This window comes from Bidens hawaiensis, unplaced genomic scaffold (genome assembly GCF_021521415.1).
Source record: "Bidens hawaiensis isolate Kalapana, Puna unplaced genomic scaffold, B.hawaiensis_p1.1 tig00031086_1, whole genome shotgun sequence".
Lineage (NCBI taxonomy): Eukaryota > Viridiplantae > Streptophyta > Magnoliopsida > Asterales > Asteraceae > Bidens > Bidens hawaiensis.
Genome location: NW_027505200.1, coordinates 95,815 through 117,300, shown reverse-complemented (window position 1 = coordinate 117,300; position 21,486 = coordinate 95,815). Strand labels below are relative to the sequence as shown.

The 21,486-nt window shown below is 32.7% G+C and overlaps 1 protein-coding gene across 1 annotated transcript; it reads right to left on the bottom strand.

Moving 5' to 3' along the window:
- Window positions 1-14,401: 14,401 nt before the first annotated feature.
- Window positions 14,402-16,844, bottom strand: LOC143611406 (cyclic dof factor 1-like). The gene is made up of 3 exons (XM_077085612.1): window positions 16,537-16,844; window positions 14,772-15,670; window positions 14,402-14,429 (listed from the first exon to the last, which is right to left on the bottom strand). Exons 1-3 carry the CDS (start codon window positions 16,639-16,641, stop codon window positions 14,402-14,404), a joined length of 1,032 nt encoding a protein of 343 aa, XP_076941727.1. The 5' UTR covers window positions 16,642-16,844.
- Window positions 16,845-21,486: the final 4,642 nt, after the last annotated feature.

Sequence of the window (21,486 nt, the reverse complement as noted above, 5' to 3'; positions counted from 1 at the left end):
CGCGTACGGCTCCGAGAAGAAATCCTTTACCAGGTCGTACCCGTAGGTCGGTTAAGGGTAGGAACCGGTTTGGCCCTCTGAACAAAGGCATACATGTAAACCATATGTATATAATTCGGCCCAAAATATGAAAATCTAAAATATATAGCCTTATATGATGTTCAATTTTTAAATACATCGTGATAACTAATTGTTTTATGATTCAAATATTTAAACCAAACTCTATAAACACCAGTTGCAACACTTATTAACCTCCTACGGATATGACTGATGTGACACTTATTCACATACATATACATGCAACCATTCACAAGTAAATGCTTGTTTACATGACCTTGTCAAAATCTATAGCACGTTTTAAGGTGAATCGACGACGAATGTGACTGTGGGAGGATGTCCGTGTAAAGGACATCCCCTTTCAGGTGTTGTACGTATAGGAACACACTCTTTAATAATGTGTAATTTCATCTGATTCCTATATTATTATAGTATCATTAATGATTATCAAAAAATAAATAATATCATTGCAATATTATTAATATATATAACAACTTGAAACTTTGGTGCCGCAAAGCCTTGATTGGGCCACATTACGGCAAATTATTGAAGGTTTTTTTTTTAATTTGTTTGTTTGTTTGTTTGTTTTTTTGTTGTAGTTTCGGTACGTAACGAAAACCAACTAAATGCCAACTTATTATTTACTTTTTGTTGTAGTTTCGGTACGTAATGATCGTGACAGAAACTGACCAAATTTGCTTGAACTCAGCGTGCTTTGTTTTTGTTCTAATTTGTAACGAAGCCTTGATTGGGCCCTTTGCGGCAATTTATTGGTGGTTTTTTTTTAATTTGTTTTTTTGTTGTAGTTTCGGTACGCAGCGAAAACCGACTGAATGCCAACTTATTATTTATTGTAGTTTCGGTACGTAATGATCGTGACAGAAACTGATCAAATTCGCTTGAACTCAGCGTGCTTTCTTTTAGTTCTAATTATGTAACTAATGTAATGAAAACCGACTTTTAGTTCGGATGTCATAAAGAATATGACGAAAACCGACCAAATTTGCATAGACTGACCACCTAAACATCGAGGATCACGATCGAGTTTTACCAACCGACGTCACCCCACTGGTTCACCTCAACTTACATATATTTTTGTTTTGTTTTACTTCTGATACAATAACACACGTATCCGAAACCAACTGCCACAATCGTTTGAGACCGACAACGCTTGGGTTTTACAGACCTATCCCGGCACAACGAGCCAAGTAAACCATTATAGATATGAAAATAGTCATTTATTGAGATGTTGCCCACGCCGTAAAATATAAAATCACAATTGAAGAAAAAAAAATCCACCTCTTAGAAAGAACATGACTCCATGAGCCTAACAAATTCATCAAAATCAATGAGTCCATCACCATTGATATCAAAACCATTGATCATATTTCTACATGCCTCCAACTTTGTCACTTGTCCAAATCTACACAACATTCTTTGCAACTCAAACTCGTCAATGAACCCATCCGAGTTCTCATCAAACACATCGAAAGCCATCTTAACTTCCCCCAAACTAGGTTCCTCGTCATCAAACATTGACACAATGTTGATACAATTATCATGATCACGACATTGTTGGAACCCTAGTTGATCCATGACGGTATTTATTTCGTCAAGTGTCACAAACTCTTTCTTGATGGTGTCTTTTAGGTTAGGTAGTGTGGGAGTGGTGCTAAACTTGTTCCATAAGACCGAATAACGGGTCAATAGAGAGTGCATTGAAGATCCAAGAGACTTCAACAAAACTTCACAATAGTTGATGTTATAAAGTGCAATTTTGAAGAATAAAAGGATGCATGACGAGAATCGTTTCACGACCATCTTGGATCAAGTTATCGACTTCAATAGATCTAGTGTTGGTTGACCGAGAAAGAAAAAAATAAACACTTTGTTACTATATGAATTGGTATTTGTAGTTGATTCAAGAATACATGATTTTGTAGACAACATCCATATGTATATATATATCATATATGTAAGTGTTGAACAAGAGGCATCGTTTTGTTTGCTTCAACAAGATTACATAGAAATTTCTATGAAGTTGAGTAAAACGTGTAACCCACAAAAACACGCATATTACTTTTGAGAAAACAATAATAATTAAAACATTAGTGGTAATAATAAGAGTAACATTAATGACGATAATAACAAGTAGTGATTTCTTCGACTGCGTCGCCGGATGAATTCTTCCATTTTGTGGTGACTACTTGACGCGAATTTGATTGGCATCGGTTACGACCGTTATGGTATCAGAAGTGACTCAAAAAATAAATCCGTTAACTTAACATATAATATAAAAAATAAAACATTTAACTCAACATTTATTCGGTCGGCAATACCCGAGCGTTGTCAGTAAAACTAGAGCGTTGAAACCAGGGTGTTGGTAAAACCCCTAGCGTTGCTGGACGTAAAACCCGGAAAAAAAATTAACATATTTAAAACATTGTTTATTCTATTGGTAAAACTCGACCGTTGGTAAAACCCAAGAGTTGTGATGGTGAGTCAACACAAATTTGGTCAGTGTTTGTTACGTTCGTTACGGTATCATAGTTAAACCAAAAATATAAATTCGTCATATTAACATATAACAAAAGGATTTAAATTGAAGTTTATCCGACTAGTAAAGCCCATACCTTATTTAAACTATAGTGTTGTTGGTAAAACCCAGACACTGACAAAACTCGCATGTTGTCGTTAAAACCCGGGCATTGATAAAACCCAACGTTACGACGTCAAGTCGACACGAATTCAGTTGATATCAATTACGTATGTTACAGTACAATACAAATAACATTTTAAAAAGGGGGAAAACACTATTAAAAAATAAGAGAAAAGAAAATTAAAAATTCAATTAACCAACCAGATACCAATATATTATAGAAAACTTGTGACACCGAACCATAATATTATTTATCGATCTATATAATAATCATTTTCTCATACTAGTAGTAGAGCCCGCGCGTTGCGGCGGGGAAGCAACAAAGATTCGGTCAGTATAGGTTTGGTTAGTTATGGTACCGGAATTTGCTAGAACAAATTTATACTCGGTAAACTTTACAATGCAATAAATAATAATTTTACATAACAATATCATAAAAAAAATAAACTAAACACAATTACATAATTTAAGTTTTTTTTAATTGAAAACGGGCCAGAAGATAACCAGGGTAACTCAAAAAGCATACAAAACAAGTTACAAACTAAAAAGGAACAAGTATATTTGGCCTACGCGTTGCAGCGGTTGACGTACGCGTTGCAGCGGGTGGAATTATTCAGTTGTTGATCCCCGAGTCAAACTCTTTAGACTTGTATTTATTTGAGCATGTCTACTGCTGGTTAAAAATTTTAGGAGTTAATTATGTTTAAAATAGAGCAAATCAGTAACATTAACAAACCTACTCAATATATACGATTTTAAGTTAACAAAGTAAAGCAAATAATGAGGGTTGCTTAAAACATTCAAAACACAAAACACTTAACAAATCTACATTATCTTGTCACTCACATTCAAGCAAATCAGTAACAAACACAAAGTCAGAGACTAAAAGAAAGGCTTAGACCAAGGCGCCTACTGAAACAAACAAACGTACGCAGATAATTAAAACTCTAAAACACTAAAGATACATATTAAAACTGTGGAAATAACAAAAGAAGAGGAACATTACGTACAAATGATGCACACTCTTTTATTAGTTGCAACCAAGTATCAAAAATAAACACATGCAAATATTAACAAGTAAATCATTAATTGGAGTTGAAGATACAATGGAGTTTGAGCTGCGCCTTGTTAATGGGCCGAGTTGATTCGATCAAACTGATTAATGAAGATATGTTTCCTGGGCCATGGACACATGCCAAGATTCTTAGATCATACTTCTTCCCAGAGGTCGGGCTTCTACTCCCGCTCGTATGGGCCGGTTTGTAGACAGCCATGACTGCAGGAGTTGTGATGAAAGTGGTAAAAAGTGCCATTAGGACTAATATGGCAAAAACCTCATCATTAAGAACCTGCAACATTGGTATACATGTACATTTAGATTATCGGATTAAGTCTATGAATGTTTTAAAAGTAAAGGTTTGCTTGAAAGCGAATCATTTGTAAGTGACCATTGACCGGTCATTTTGGTTTGTAAACAAGCCAAGCCTGAGCCGAGGTAAGCTCGCTTGTTGGTTTGATTTGTAATATAACCAACATTAATTACTTATAACACAACTTTTGATATATGTAAATTCAACATTATAGTATTATACATGGATGTGTACGGTAAAATCAAGGCAAAATCACCAAAATATCCATTTTGACCGAGATAATTAATAAAATAATCACTTTGGCGCAGCAAATTCAAAGATTCAGTCAAAAGGGCTATTTTGGTATTTTTCTCTAATGATACTTTTTCTTATACGCGTAAATATGCGTTAAGAATTTTTTTTTTTATAAATAAACGAGCTAACTCAACCATTTGACAAGTGAAACTCGAGCTCAACGTTACACTAACCTTTTTTTCTTTGCCAATGTTGAGAACAATGAGTTCAACTAACCTTTTCGTATTCATCAACAACCCAAGTGTAATCGATTCCCTCACTGGCATCATACACAGCACCGCCACCACGAACGTCCCAAAAATCTTACCACCACATGCAGCAGCGATCACCATAGCTAGCAGGCCCCATGCTTTCCCTCCACTGTTCTTTGTGACATCAGTTTTCAGCCCACTGGTAGCAAAGTACAAGGGGAGAAGCAATCCAGAAACAAAGTCTTCGATTCGTTCTATTAGTTTTTCAGCAAAATTTCCCTTAGGTATGGTTAGTCCGAAGATGAAAGCTCCGAAAATGGCGTGTATGGAAGGGTCAGCCCGAGTATGACCTGTAGGTAAATTTCTTAAAACCACAACAAGAAAGGGAAATGAAGGTGTTTAGTTAGGGCACATTGAACTAAAATAAACTATTGAACTAAAATAAAATATACAAAAGTAAACAAATAACAAAAAAGTGTCAAATTGAGTTGAAAGTCACTCATAGTCTATTTTTAATACATACAACCACAAGAACCATATTAGCAATATATCCAAGTTTCTCGCGCTATCATATAGGGCGCATATAGAGGTGTGTTTGACAACCATATAAAACATAGAATTTGACACTTGATGAGCCATATAAAACATTCAGTTTCCATTTGACACCAACCCGATCCGCTATGTTTTCAGAGGATTTAAAATATACACTTCGACACCAACATGTTTCTGACCCATAAAAATTCACTTTTGGCACCAACCCTACCTGACACGTTAATTTCAATAAAAATATACACTATAACCATAAGCTTACCCGACCCGTTTCCAGTATATGAAAAATGGCTTCGCCCATTTCCCAACCCATAAAAATGAACATTTCAATGTCAACCCAACCCAACTCATTTCCGACACATAAATAACCCATAAAACTATACACTCACCAAGTTGACCTGACCCGTTTTCCGACCAATAAAAATATACACCTTTACACGACCCACTTTTGGCCCACAAATATATACAAGTTTACACCAACCTGACCCAACCTGTGTTTCTGATCCATAAAAGCATACACTTTAACAGAAACCTGACAAGGCCTACTTTCCGACCAATGAAAATGTACACTTTGGCACAAACCCGACTGGCCCGTTTCAATCCCATAAAAATATACACTATATGACACCATGAAAATGCTTCTATACATGTTTAAGCTAAAATTCAAAAATTTGATTACCTTATCATGCCATTTTATAAAAACTTCGGTCCCAAATCCAGAGTGGAACGGAAACCGAATCCTTATCATGCCATGAACTGGATTAAGCTGCCAAAAAATCACTAAACTTTCAATAAAAAGAGAGATAATTTGTTGAAGATAATATAATAATTTCAATGAGCCTAAATGCAAATTCATGGAAAATTACCATTTTATCATCTTCTTCATGAAGATATCTGTCTTTTGGTATGTAGATTCTATTTTTCTCTCTAGAAACATATACCTATGGTCAACCAACAGTAGCAGTATACAGATTGTTAATTATGGGCTACCATAGTGAGAGAGTTTAAAATACAATGTGCAATTAAGTAATTTTACCTTGCTTAAGCAATTCATTTTCAGAGTGGTCCTTGATCATTCCTGATTCATCATCATCTTCTGATTAATCTAAAACATCTCAAACAAAACAATTGGATCAGTTTCAAGTTAATATATACAAATACAACAATAGAAAACAAGGAATTCACATTACCATTTGATTTGCTGATTGCTAAAATTGAAGATTTGAACGTGTCAAACAAGGTTAAAGGTAACTTCTAAACAATATCAAATTAAAATGTCACATATTTTTTTAAAAATATATTATAATTCTGCATATTTCATTTATTTCCCCCATTTTGATGGCTAGTTGGCTACAATTCATAATGTTATTTTAATGAGGACGTATATATGAAATTAATACATATAAAATTATTGTGTTTCACTTGTGTTTGTAGAAATTTTATAGAAATCTTTTGGTTTGTGTACGATTTTTGGCAGAATTTTATAAATATGTTGACATTTTTTGTTTTGATTTGTTTATATATATAGTCAGTTGATTTTATTATATATCCATAAATAGGAAAACATTGAAAAAAAGGGCATATAGTTTTACCTGGTAATTCTTAGAAAAGTGATTGTTATATAGATAAGATAAAAACAATATTGTGAAATATACTTTTAAATTGTTTTTATCAATTACACTGAAATATGGTAGTTTTTGCATTGTGCTCTGATTGAAGGTTCCTAGAATATGTTAAATTAAATGTGCATTGCTGAAATCGTCAAGTCTATAAAGACGATGAATTCAATTAATGATCTATAGAATTTATCTTTTTCTTTGAGAATATATTCTTGCAAAGACATGACCGGGTATTAAAGTTTAATTTATGAATCTTTTTAATCCGAACAATGGCAATTTATAAAAAGCTAGCAAGAAGCTAGACGAGAGTACAACAAAACAAAAGAGAGCTAAATGAAAACGGATAACATCACTCCAACCAAGAAAAATGACCTGACTTTGCTCTACTATTAGTTTATTACTATTAAGCCAACCAAACGAAGCAATCATAATCTCATCTGCAACCTTCACAGAAGAACGAGCTTCAATATGAAAAACCCGTGAATTTACCGCCTTCCAAATATGAAATAACTAATTAATACATTAAGTCATTGACTATGCCAAGACTTTTTCTCTTGTATATATCTAGACAGGCCTGCCTAAAATCTCCCAAAAATGAAAACGATTGTTCAAATATATTCAAACCACACCATTTCCGCATCTAGCTCCAACTCCAAATACACGAGGCCGGAGAACGTGAGCATGTTTAATAGAAAAAGGTATTTGGGTTAGAACCAAGTACTAAAACGGTTATATGATTTAAACCTCATGTCCTTATTTGTCAAAAGCTTATTTTTCAGACAAAAGGTGTTAAAAGAGGCCAAACACGAAGACCATAACCGTAGTTTACTCTATTAAGTATTGCGGTTCCTGCACACCATAAAACTTGTATTGTATCAACCCAACCTAGAAAATGCACCTCAATCTTAAAGCAATGAAAGACTTTGTAGTAAGTAATTTCTGGGTGGCTTTTAAAGGTCTAAAGCAAAATGAAAAGAAATAAAGCAAAATGAAAAAAAAAAAAATTGGCATTTTTTCTAATTTTATTGTTGTAAAGTTGGTGAACATGAGCCTCATTTAGACAAGATTTTCATTAGGAGACTCGTAAGATCACAATCAACCATGATCTAGACGAATGACGTTTTTATAGGCACATTAGATTTAACAATCTAAACTATTACTTATTGTTGGTATACCTAATACTTAAAAAAATATCAAAACGTACTCTCTTAGTTTTCACTTTTGATGTAAAAGACAGTCCACTACAATAGAGAAATAACTATGTATGCACATGATGCGTCAATGATATGATATCAACTTTGATTTTGTTTTTTTTTTTTTGTTTTTTTCTTATTGTTTTGGCGAACTAGATTGTAATAATCCAAAAATATGACTCACTAACATATAATAATTGATGCTTACAATTTGATTAATATCACTTTTAATTTTAATTTAAACGAAAATGCAAATATCAATCTAACCGAGAAGTAAATTCAGTTGTCCATAATGATGTATCATATGACATGACATTTACATGAAAACATATAATGCAACATGACACAACTACAACAATTACCAAAACAACACAATGTTTTTTCTAGTCAGATCTCAACAATGATATTCATTTTAAAGCCTTTCTTTCTCAACGTTAACGATGAAAAGCGTATACTAAAAAACCAAATGATATCTCACACTTTTCCTGTTTCTTCCACAAAACATATGTAGATTGTCAATCTACACTTAATTTATAGCATATGAACATGCATAAATTTATCACCACTTACATATCAATCAAGTACACACATAATCATGATGGATTTTAATAGCAAGAGTTAATTACATGGGTGTTCCTGTGGCCATTACACACACATATAACAAGTATGGTCTTTAACTTCAAGAAATTAGATCTATGATCACCAAAGAATTTCAAACCAGATCATTGATGGTACTTGACATGATGTATGCTAGTTTTTTTTCAGTTAAGTTGGACCTTAATTGAATAACTAACGCTCATCCATTTCAAGAACCATTCGTGTTACAATTTTAAACTGTTTCGGGACCATGTGTAATTTCTCAAAATTAAGGGTCATACTTGCTATATGGTTATATCACATAGACCCTTCATGTAGTTATCTCTAATAGTTATTTTAGTTTAGTACGTAGCTAAATATGAATATTTCAGATTAATTGGTTTTTGCGGTTCTTTTATAATTTTTTGTTACGTGTTTAACTTTCTTATATTATATTTTATATTAAATACTTGAGGCTGTTTGAGGGGCTGTTTGGTTTTGTCAAGAAGTGCTATGAAAATGATTGTCATTATAAGGCTAAATAGGAATGGAGTGTCCGCATCGTATATATTTAATACCATTGTTGTTTGGGTAGCAAGGTTCAACAGTTTAACTGTTCCAAATATCAAATTGTTACATAGGGATGAGCTCATCATGCATGTTTCATACTTTCATTATAAGGTTTATATGTTTATATATGTGAAATCCAATATTAGCAAAAAGTAACCATTAATTGTTAGGGAGCGAATCACATATAATTCGTAGCGCAATTCACGAATACATTTTGGTCTTATAACTCATTTCAGTCGAAATTCTTAATCATTATTCACTTTTTGTATGTGAGTTATTGAGTTCATATTTTACTTAGGAGTCCATTGCCCGACGATCATCATTGTTTGTTATGCTTTTAGGCTAAACACACTTTGTACTAATATCGACCCCCACATAGATGCATAGTGCATGTTCACTCTATTAACTCGTTTGTGACTTTTTTTCTTATATGAAAGAAGGTTTAAATAAAACATTCTCTTAACTAATTTGAAAATACGGACCAATTGTTGATCATCAAAAAGAGAAGCGCAAAAGTTACAAGTAGCATATGTGAGAATGTTGAGGTGGATGTGTTGACACATAATACTGAATTTAGATATAAATTGGAGTGGAAATATTTTAATAATATAAGGGAGGGGATTAGCTATTAGATCGTTTAGACATGTGAAGAGGAGACAAATGAAAACATTGGTAAACAAGTGGAGACCCTTATAGTGGAGGGGAAGAATAGTAGAGCCAGATCCAAACAAACATGGGACGAAAAGATTAAGCATAATTTGCTAGACTTATACCTATATGAGAACATGACTAGTAATGGATGTTATTGGCGATCTCAGGTAAATGCTAAAGATTTTAAGGATTTTTAAGAAGCGCATAGACCCTTACCTATGTCTAGGTGGTCTTATCCCGTCTAGTTGACGTGGCTGTCTTTTTTTAACACTACTAGTATGTGACGTATGTTATTTGTACTTATATTACAAAGAAAATAAAAATGTTGTCGAGCCATAAATCTCATTATAAATCTCATTGTCTATTTATATTCTTCTAGATAATATAAGGTTTGTCATTATCTCATCCTTCCACGATCTTACCTACGAGGCTACGAGTGAGACATTACTCGGAAGGGATGGTTTGCAATTTAAAAGGGGGTAGCGGCGCAACTTGTTGCTTGTTTGACTTCTGATTCGATGTAATTACTACCTTACAGTTTATTTGAATAATATAAATTATACATTTATAGGGGATTTGGATTAAAAAAAACTTACATTTAGATATGATGTTGCTATATAATTAGTAGGAAATTGGATTTAAATAATCTCACATTTAATAGATTGGCCATAATAATCTCACTTCCGGTATTTCCCGCTGGCAGTCCCACCTTTTCAATGTTTTTTATTTTATAAACTAGCGTTAAAAAAACTTAACGGGGTTAAGTTTTTGCTGATGTGGTTGGTGAGTTGACAGTGTCATAATCCTACATGGCTTTTCCCTTTGGATTAAAATGCAATTACTATATTTTATTATATTAAATCCTATTATCCAGATTTATTAACTTGGATCTGACCCAAACCCGCGACCCGATTAGCGAACCTGGATACCCAAATCACTAGCTTGCACTATAATTCTCGTCCTAAACTTAGAAATTGAATCTTGCATATCCTTATGCATACCATAACGAGCCCACCGACACCAAAAACATGGAATGAGATCAATTATTGATTCGTATTACTCGTTTGAACGAACCGACGTAACCTGTTGATCAATATACTTTATATTGTTCATAATAATTCAATTAAACTTTCAGAAAGAACCTCACATACATCGCCTACAGTTACCCTATAATGAATTATATTATCATTGATGTTTTGATGCGTGTTCTTGAGCCCCTTACGCCGTCACTGCCAGGATCAAATTAACCCTCTTCCAATCATCTTTATAGGTAACTAATTATACCTTTGTGTTCGTCGTCATTCACTCTTTAATAGCCCTAATTTCAATCGGCCAATCAAATAACGACCTGGCCGATTGATGATCTAGGGTTCATAATACTCTATGGGTTGCGAATGTCTGTTTATATAGGTTCTGTTTCTGGATTTTTATCAACGGATCACTAAGATCAGTTGGCTTATGCATGTGGGTGTTGACTGCGGGGCTGGAGGCGCAGGTTCGAATCCCCTGCAGCCCGTTTTTGTAGGATTAATATTGTAATTGCATTTTAGGATTAAAAGGGAAAAGCCATGTAGGATTATGACACTGCCAACTCACCAGCCACAACAGCAAAAACTTAACCCCGTTAAGTTTTTTTAACGCTGGTTTATAAAACAAAAAACATTGAAAAGGTGGGACTGCCAGCGGGAAATACCGGAGATGGGATTATTATTGGCCAACCCATTAAAGGTAGGATTATTTAAATCCAATTTTCCTAATTAGTAAAACCATGTTTTGTTTGTATTTTAAATTCCGATACAAGAATAGTTATCATTCTTTCTAAATTTTTAGGATGCTTGTATAATTTTGGATAAATACTAAAACATTGTCAAAACAAAGAAATAAAATTCTAATTGAGGAAAGAAAGAAGAAAGTAATAAAAGGAAAGAAACAAAAGATCATTAAAGAAGCATTAAAGGTATCACATGACATTGGTCCCTCATAATTCCACAACATTTTTGTTTGTGGCTATCAAATGTTGATAACACTACCACATATATCCCCCACTCAATCCCCTATAGGTTGACACTTACATATGTTGGTAACATTTTTGTACATATACCACCAAGCTAAACTAAGTTTTTGGTACTTGTCAAATCTTGCTTGTTTCTTTGAATTGACTCTACAAAGGGGGTAGTTGATTGAGCTCATTTGATTGGTATGTAAGTGTTCAAATTTTGTATAATTAAAGAAAAAAACATATGATAATCATATAATGTCTACCTTATTGTCTTATACTCTTATAGAACTTGGGTGTAATTCTTGAGGCAACATGAAACGAAAAGTCGAAAATGTTCAGATTTTACTTTAGTTGTCGTATCTAACTCGGCTAATGAAAAAAAGTCATGCTTGAATTGATATGTTTAACACATTTAAATTAATTGATCGTGGTCATATTGACTTGTTAAAGACATTTAACTAAACACGTCAACTCGTCAAACCATTTAACTAAGTAGTGCGACCACAAACATGTTTACTCTCATTAGTTATAACAAAATTATAACCCATCAACATGCTCGACTCGTTCATGTTGAACGAGTCGTGCTCAAATTACACAACTTTAAGTTTCAACGGGTTAAAACTACTTCATGTTTAGGGTTAAGTATTCAATTTGTTAAACCATCAACATGACACAATCATGAGAGTGTAGAATGGGTAATTATCATAGAAGATGTTCTTTCTTTCTTTTAAAAAAAAAATCATTTTTTGTGACTCAGTGGATATTATTTATTTTGTCAGGCAAGAATAGTTGAATACTAAATGAGAGAGAGAAAGGTGAAAGTTAGAGAAAAATTAAAAACTTTATGCTTCACTTTCCTTTCCTAGCTTTTTGGTTGAAAGAGACATTTTTGTTTGGTTTTATGAATTGAATTCAAGCCACCCCCACAAAACCCCTATTTGTGTTTCATAATATGCATTTTGCCCCTTCAACATTCGTAATATTCTAATTATGACCGTTCAACTAAGATATTTCCATGCATGGACACAAGTGAAATTAAAATCATCATTTACAAGATAAATAAAACTAGCAGTCGATACTTATAGAGAAAATCTTTAAAATGTCATTTTGATCAAGTAGTTCAAGTTTGTTCAGTTGACCGAATTGTTCCTAAACTGTCCACACACGGTTTAATCAAACCTAACCCTATTTCATGTCAAGTGACTTTTTTTCTAAGCCAGTAGGTGATTGCCACTTCGTTGATTCGTCGAAGAATTGAAAAATGTATGTGTTGGCAAATGAAATTGTTGGTTGTTGGCTCCGTCGTCTGAATACATTGTTATGGTCAATGTCTTCGTTGTTTATAGGTCCATAAACCGTCAACAGCCTAGGAAAGTCGTCGTTGAAGTCGGAGTTTAAGGGAAACATAGAACACTGTAAGCACAATAACAAAACTTAATGTTGATGTTTTTAATTTTTATTTTTAGCTTTTCTTTCCGTTATTTCTTTCATGTTGAAATCGAAACGAAATCTACGTGTTAGTTGAGGAGGTATGTTTAATAGTTATAGAATAGTTAATTACATACTGGGTAGTCAACAATTACTAATGTTTTAACTTTTTATATAGGTAACCGTAAATACAGGGCCAGCCTAGAAGCCATGCAAGCCTTAGCCACCGTCTAGGACCCATTACCAGAGGGGGAGGGGGGTGGGGGGGCAAAGTTTAAAATATATATAACTTTTAATCAATAATAAATAAGTAAAGCTTGCAAAATTACAATAAGTTTTTAAGCCTACTTTAAAAAAAAAAACAATAACAACATAATCGGGTCAAAAATAGTAATAGTCTAAATATACTTCACACAACAATTTAGTTGTATGGGTTAAAAACAAAATAACTAAATTTCACGGTTATAATAATTTTATTTTGTTTATTGTTATTAAAATTAACCTTGATCTATGAAAAAAAAAGAAGTTCTATATATAAGGTCAATCTTTATTATTCGTTTAGGACATTCAAAATCTTATAGACAGACAGACATGCATATATAGCTTATAAAGTTTAAGAAAGAGGGAAAAACAATTTCACAATCTATTATATAATCCCTCTATATCAAAATAACAAGTATGTATACCTTTAACATGTATCCACTAATTTATTGAATAAATTAAATACAAATACAGTATTCATACTCAATACTTCTAGATCATACATGTTTATTGCTCTTGGGAGAAAGTCTTTAACTTTTGATAAAAGTTTGTGACATACTAAGCACTAGAAACATAAAAAACTATGACATTCTTGAATAAAATTCACTTATTGTTCTTCATCATCAGTATCATCATGCACTTAGCACATTCAAGTGCCTTTCTTTCCCATCTAAATTCCCTTTGTTAAAACACTTTTATTTCTTTAGTCATAGTCATGTACACTTTACATTGCACACTTCACAACCCTAAGTCATCACAAACCAAAACCATTCCTCTATAGTCCCTAACCTTTTTAAAAAGCTCAAAACTTAAACATCTTCCCCCTTTGAGCAGCGGCGGACCTACATACAAAGTACTGGGGCAACTGCCTTTCATAAAAACTTTTTATTGTTATTTATACTTGAAAATCACGGTCGTCTCCCATAAAACATTGGTTAAGCCCCCCTGATCACCTCCATAAAAAAGTCATGGGCCCACCATTGTCTAAGAAGTTTCACGAAAGTTAACTGATCTTGACGAATTGGATGATCGGGCCGAGGGCTGCCCTCTCTTCCCCTCACTCTCCTTTCACTAATATGAACCTTGAGTCATCAAAGCCTTTCTGACTCGGCCTGGCCCGGTCGCCCTACGCGGCTGGCGCTTCAAAAGGCGAAACTCTCGTCGTAGTTTGGCGACCTAAGGGGCGGACACTTTTTGTTATCTAAAGCCGAAGACTCGGAAGTGGGCGAACACTCGGCCCAGCGGGCGAACATGCCGGGCTCCGGCTCCGCGCACCTGCTGACACCTTTCGAAGCACTTTCTAGTGTGCGCTTTAGTTTTCGAATGTCTCGTTCAGCGTCACGAGTCTACAAGCCTTTCTAAAGCTGCAAGATTAGCTTGCAAACTAACCAAAGAAGTACCCACAACTTCATTCGTCTCATCGATTTTCGTCTTAAACGCCTTTAAAAGAATCCCACCATCAATCGACACCACACTTTTTCCCACCTCATGTGCGTTATTCAAAGATGGAGATAACAAATTCCCATCTCTAGAATGCTTTCCCAATGGGGAATTAGAGTTCATATAAGGCACCTGCATCGGGACTTGTACCGTACAACCCCAGTAATGAGGAGGAGGGTAAAAATTAACCGGGTAACCCGAATTTACCTGATAACACCATGGAGGACCCGAAAAACAGGGGATTTGAACAGGGTATTTTAAATTCCTTAAATTCCCATTATTCCCGCCGTTTTCGACCAAATTCGAAGCTGAAATCGAACAATCATCTTCAAGATTACGCGAATTATCAATAAAGTTGAGGGCTTGCTTCATGGATTCGCAAAGGGGAACATCCGAACCGAAATTAAGAAAATTCCCATTATTTTTCATTGAACTTTCGTTAATAATCAAATGTCGGTAATAAGAGGCGGACGATAAGCTCTTATTCTTTCGTCTACCCGACCCGATTGGAGTGTTCCTCATTGTCCCGCCCGCGGTCCAATATCGTTGACAACTTTTACAGAAATGGCGAGGTTGATTAACATTGTAATTGTTGTAATAACAGAATTTGGTGTCACTTGAATTGCATCTTGGACAAGGTAGAATCTTGTCGGGTTTTTGGGGTTTTTCTTCCGGGTTCGGGTTTTCTTTCTTTTGGGTGGTTTTTGATGTGATTTCTTTGTCTGGATTTGGTGTTTTGGGGTCGTCGTTGAGTCCGATAGATGTTGATTGATCGGAGCTTGTTTCGTCTATGTTTTCGTCTTCAATTGTTTCCTGAAATTAATCAAATTATAAGAAAATTAAGAATACTCTGTTTTTAACTTAATTAGTGAAACAGGGGATGTATTTTGATGCATAAAAATGGCTAATTTTATTTTTATTATTATGGTAGATGATGAAGAAGGTTAATTTTATGTTAATTATTAAAACAGAGTCACTAATTCATGGTTAAATTACTGAAATTAATCAATACAAAAATATGTAATTTGTTGTAAAAAGATTGAAAAAACAGAGGTTAATCAAGCAAAATTTAAGAAATAGTGTCAAGATTTTTAATTTAATATTAATATCTAAGATAGATTTACTAACACATCATTGAATTACTGAAATAAATTTGTTAAAAGCTGTGATTTTTTATTCAAAAAAAATAAGTAAAACAGAGGTCAGTAAGTAAACTTCAAGAAATCTTGTGAATAAGGTTAATTTCATTTAAATAACTAAAATGGAGTCTTTTATGATTTATCCATCCTTATTTATATAAAATGTTAGAACAAATCTATAAAAAATTTCAATTTTTTTATTAAAAAAAATTAAGAGGAACAGAGGTCAGTCAAGCATAGTTTAAATAATTTGAATTGCTTAAATAAATCTATAAAATTTTTAATTTTTATAATTAAAATTTTAATAAAAACAGAGGTCAATCAAGCAAACTTTAAAAAATCTTGTCAAGAAAGTTAAACTTGATATTAACAAGTAAAATAGAGTCACTAATACATCATTTAATAGTTAAAATAAATCTATAAAAAATATTTTTTTATAAAAAAAAACTAAAAAAACATAGGTTACTTAAACAAAATCCCAACAAAATGAACATTTTAATAACTCTAAAAAACTACGTTTATAAATAATAATAATAATACCTTAATGTGACCAAAACAATATTGTTGTTGTTGTTCATTATCAACATATGACAACTGAATTGTCTTGCCAAACAGTTTGATGGCTGGATCTTTAACTTCCGGCATTATGGTGGCAGAGGGTGTTTGATATTATAACTAAAATCTGTTAATGTTTATGTTTTTGCGGCAGTTGGAGTGGTGGTTAAAAAGCAGAGGCTAGGGGATGACACGTAGGCAGGTGAAGTAAATGTGAGCCACAAGTTCTTTGTGGCTTGGGAGATTTTCTTTGGGAGAAAGTGGGGTAGGCCTACTTTTTATTTGGTGTAGGATTTTGATATACATTATTAATACATTCTTATTCCAAAAAATATATTCTGATTAATATATTAAAAATATATAGCACTATAAAAAATATTTAAAGAAGCCAGTAAATATTTGAATAATATATAAATATGTGAACATGTCTTTTTTTTTTTTATTTTAAATCAAGTGTGATATTTTTAAAATATATTATACCGAGGAACAGAACCACATGAGGGTTCGAAGGATCTGATAACCGACAGATATAACTTTTTGATAGGCGCATTTGATGTTGTGACTTTTTTTTTAGTTTTGGTACTTTTGTAGAATAGTTTACGTGAAGAGAAAAGAGTTAAGAAAGTGTTTAACTGGATTTTTTTTAACTAAATGTATGTTAGGAATATATTAATAATTAAATATATAGAAGAAATTGTAAAACCTTATAAAAAGAAAACTTAGTATTTGTATATACTCCATATAAGATGACTAAGATAGCATTGTAGTATACGTGTGGTTATAAAAATGCAATAAAAAGGTTAAATTGTAAAACATTTAAAGTTATAATTGTAATTTTGTTAGTAATTCTATAAATTGTAATAGTATTAGTTGACATCCCAGTTGGCTAGTAGTTACTATAGTTGAATGACACGTGAAAGAATAATTTTGTTTTAATAGTATAGGTAGACTTTAACAACTCATAACACGTGAAAGAATTGTTTTAATAGTATAAATTTTCTTTTATCTCTTTATATTTTATTATTTAAAATTAATTTTATATTAAACCTGCTGTTTATATATTCTTTTGTATTCTTCAGCTTAAACAAAGTATGGTAATTTTAAAATGTTATGTCACACACATATTTAACTTTAAAGGCATCCGGATGGTAATACTATTGTGTTTCCCTCTATTTAAGTGATGGAGTGAGTGTTCAAATACTGGAAAGTACAAATATATGTTGTTAGTAATCATCATAGATTAATATTAGAAGTTAAAAAAATCAGGCATATAATTTATTTTATCACTGTTATAATTAATTAAGTTAATTAACTTTATTCATCGTGGGTTTGGCTTATATGATTGCAATCCTGATTTGTTTACTTGGGTTATTCATAGAATATTATTACTTTATATTACGGATAACTTAAAAATTAGTTAACAGTAATCTACACTTTAACATGAATTGTTGGATTCTATACAAACATGAAACTCCCACGTGTTAAAGTTTAAAACTTCAAGGGGTGTTCTAATTGTAAACGTCTTGTTCTTCTTAAGTAGAGATCCTAGCTAGGACTTAGGTTCAATCTTTTTTCTACTATATTCTTACTACTATAAGACCATCCGTAGTGGTGGCTTTATTGTGGCTTATGGTGTCATAAAGCCTGGGAACACCACCCCCTAGGCATTATGAATGGCTTTTGAACAAGACGTTTCCTACATAACGCGCGTTTTGAGGGTTTATGTTATTTTAATTTAATTTTATATTTAAAAATGTAATGAATTATTATTTAAAAAACAAAAAGGAGTAAAAGTGATTGAGAACGCCCAGGGGTGATGCTTTATTACTACACAATGTTTTTGTAAAAAGCAATAACTCTGACTGGGCGTCACGCGTAATGGGGCTTCATGACGACACATGGTCTAACATCTTGAAAGTCATTTAGCTGACACAAAACCATATTTACTTGATCATATTGGTTAGTAGGGTATTAACGGAGTCACATGAGGTTTACAGTATTAGGTTCTCGTGGTAACTAAAATGATCATATTTTCATATAATATTAATTTGTAGGCCCATTTTTTCTTAAACTTGATATGATTGAACACAAATGTGAAATATTTGATGATTAGAAAATGATAGTTCAAAGTATTAACCGTTTATTGCGGTTATGGAAACAAAGCAGTCGACTAATAAATCAACGGTTCACATTAATAAAACACCACCTTCTTATGCAACAATTACCAAAAACAACACGTAAGAAAAAGCCATGCTTGAGCTGAGTAGTTACTTAAAATGATTGAGTAGTTGAGCAAAATTTCTATGATGGATAATCCTTTTGTGTGATTATACTATATGTGGGCTAATGCAAAGTATGCAAAAACAAGGGTTTTTTAAGTTATATATCAGTTATTGGTTAATTTGTTCCCTTCAAACAATGTATAGAATTTACACTATCCAAAAGACAATTTAGTGTGACATCTTCCAAATGTTGTTATATAATTTTGTTACTATTATTTTGTAGATAATGATTAAAAAATCAATATTCATGTTTGTTGTGGAAGAGCTTGGGAGAGATTCTCTAACATCCTATAATATTAAGGAAAGTAATAAACAGATAAAGAGTATTTATTTTATGACTATTTGTATAAAATTTGGTAAAACGAGAAGAGCTAAAGGGGTAAGTACCTCAATCCTTAAACATGTTGTTCTAAAATCAAATCCCATCTATCATCACAAGCATTCCATACTTCTTCTCCAAGTTTCTAATTAAAGTGAGAAAGTTAGAGAGAAACCAAGAAAGGAGCTTGAATCTTTAGTGACGGCGCAGCTTGTTGCCTGCTTATCCGCCTCTCTATTGTAATTAGATCTTTTGCCTTAATATTATCCTCATTAGTTTTTATTTTATGTTTGAATTATTTTTAATAATGTCTTGTTTTTCTTTTTATTTTTCAAAAACCTTTCAACTAAAAAGTAACGTGAATTTAGTATTGACAACTACCATGTCCTTTTATCGATATCTGGTCTTACCAATACTAATATGTAACGATGTGTACACTTGCCTATTGTGTAGCAGAGTTAAGGTAATAAAATCATAGCATGACTTATGAATTTTAAACAAGAAATGTGTCAACTATACCTCAAGAACATACAACATCACACACATCGATCACTAACCAATGCCACTTGATATATATCAAGATCCATTGTTGATAACAGTAATTACATCTAACATATATAAACAGATTACAGCATTATTTATCAATTCTACCACTTAAAAATTCACGTTACATCAAACTTTGAACCAAATTGCTCACATATCAGGATATGACTCCCGCACATGTTTTGTTTCCAACGAGTCAAAGACCCTACTTAACTAATATTCTACTTGGTCTACGACAAGCGGATCAACATCATAGTAAATATAAGGTCTATTTGTTTACAATAAACGGGTCACGATCATGGGTCGCGAAATTAAACATGTGCATATTGAATGGTTTAAACATGAAGGATATATCAATGAAAATAACAGCCGAACTAACTAAAGAATAGAGACAGAGTACGCAAAACTAATTAGTCATTTAAGATGGTTAATGCACTAATAAGAATTGTTATATTAGATAATATAATCAAACTAATAAAAATATATTAAGAAGTCATGTGACTTATATCTTCATATGTATATATAGTTGTGGTTGTTAATTCTGTTATTTTTATTTATTTATTTATTTTATGATGATTTATTTTCTCAATCTTTATCACCCTGGGTTAATGGGCTAGTGAAAAGAGCATCCTCACTATAAGTGGGCTTTAAGACCCAGTCCAGTAGTCAGTCACCAGCATTTGGGCCTGCTGAACGGTTTTTGGACCACATACATTATACATAGGCGATAGGCTTGTTTGGTCCAGTTACAGAATATAGGAATTAGAATAAAATAAAACATATAGATAATTTGATAAAATTATTCTTATTATTGATTTATAGATATAAGATTTTTGATTTGATTGTAAGTTTGTAACCTAATAAATAGTCGTACAATACATATACACGATTGCTTATCCTCCTCCACCGTTACAATCGCCGTATCTTGGTTTGCCCTTACCTTTTTTGCGATCGTCTAGTGACCTTTTTTTGGAGATGTCCTTGGAGACATATAGACACGCACACACATACATACCATGTTTTATTTATTTTCCTCATTGTCGTAGCTCTCACTTTCATAATCGTAGGTCCTACTATTGTAGTGATAACATCGTGCCTTTTGCCATTGCAACCCCGCTGACCTTAAGATCAAGGAATTGTTACTGTCATTTGTAACCACAACGTTTTTTTATTGTCATAGACCATTGTGTTGAATATATTGGTTATGATTAGTTAAATGTACTTGTTAGAACAAAATGAATTATATTAGCTTAATAATATAAAAATATTAATAGTTGTAACTTGTAACTATTTTTAACATAACAAAAAAGTCACTACTAGAAAACTAGGCATTTTTTATTGCCTTTCCGGTCACAAATGCCTTTACGCGACTGGTTACATCGGTCAATTATATCTTGGCCAGTAATTACTTGGCGACCATTTTTTGCGACTCAGTATTCTTCATACCGATTTTTGCGACTGAATCGTTTTTGTGACTGATTTAATTATACTTTTTCTCTGTTATATTACCTCATTTTTCTCCTAATACAGTGAATTGAAGTCTCTTCATAGACCTCTAACTCATTTATTCTGTTGTGTACTAGAGTTGAGGAGTTGAATGGAGTTAAAAAAAAGGAGGAAAACAAGATTTGACCACTTATTGTTTTGATAGTTTAATTTTTGAACCATTTTCATTATGCTTTCGTTGGTAACTTTTGATAGCTTGAAAAAACCATTTTAAACCGTAATTGTTTCTTGGATCAAGTTTTCTTACGATCCTATGTTCGATTGAGTCGGCCGTCTACATTTCAG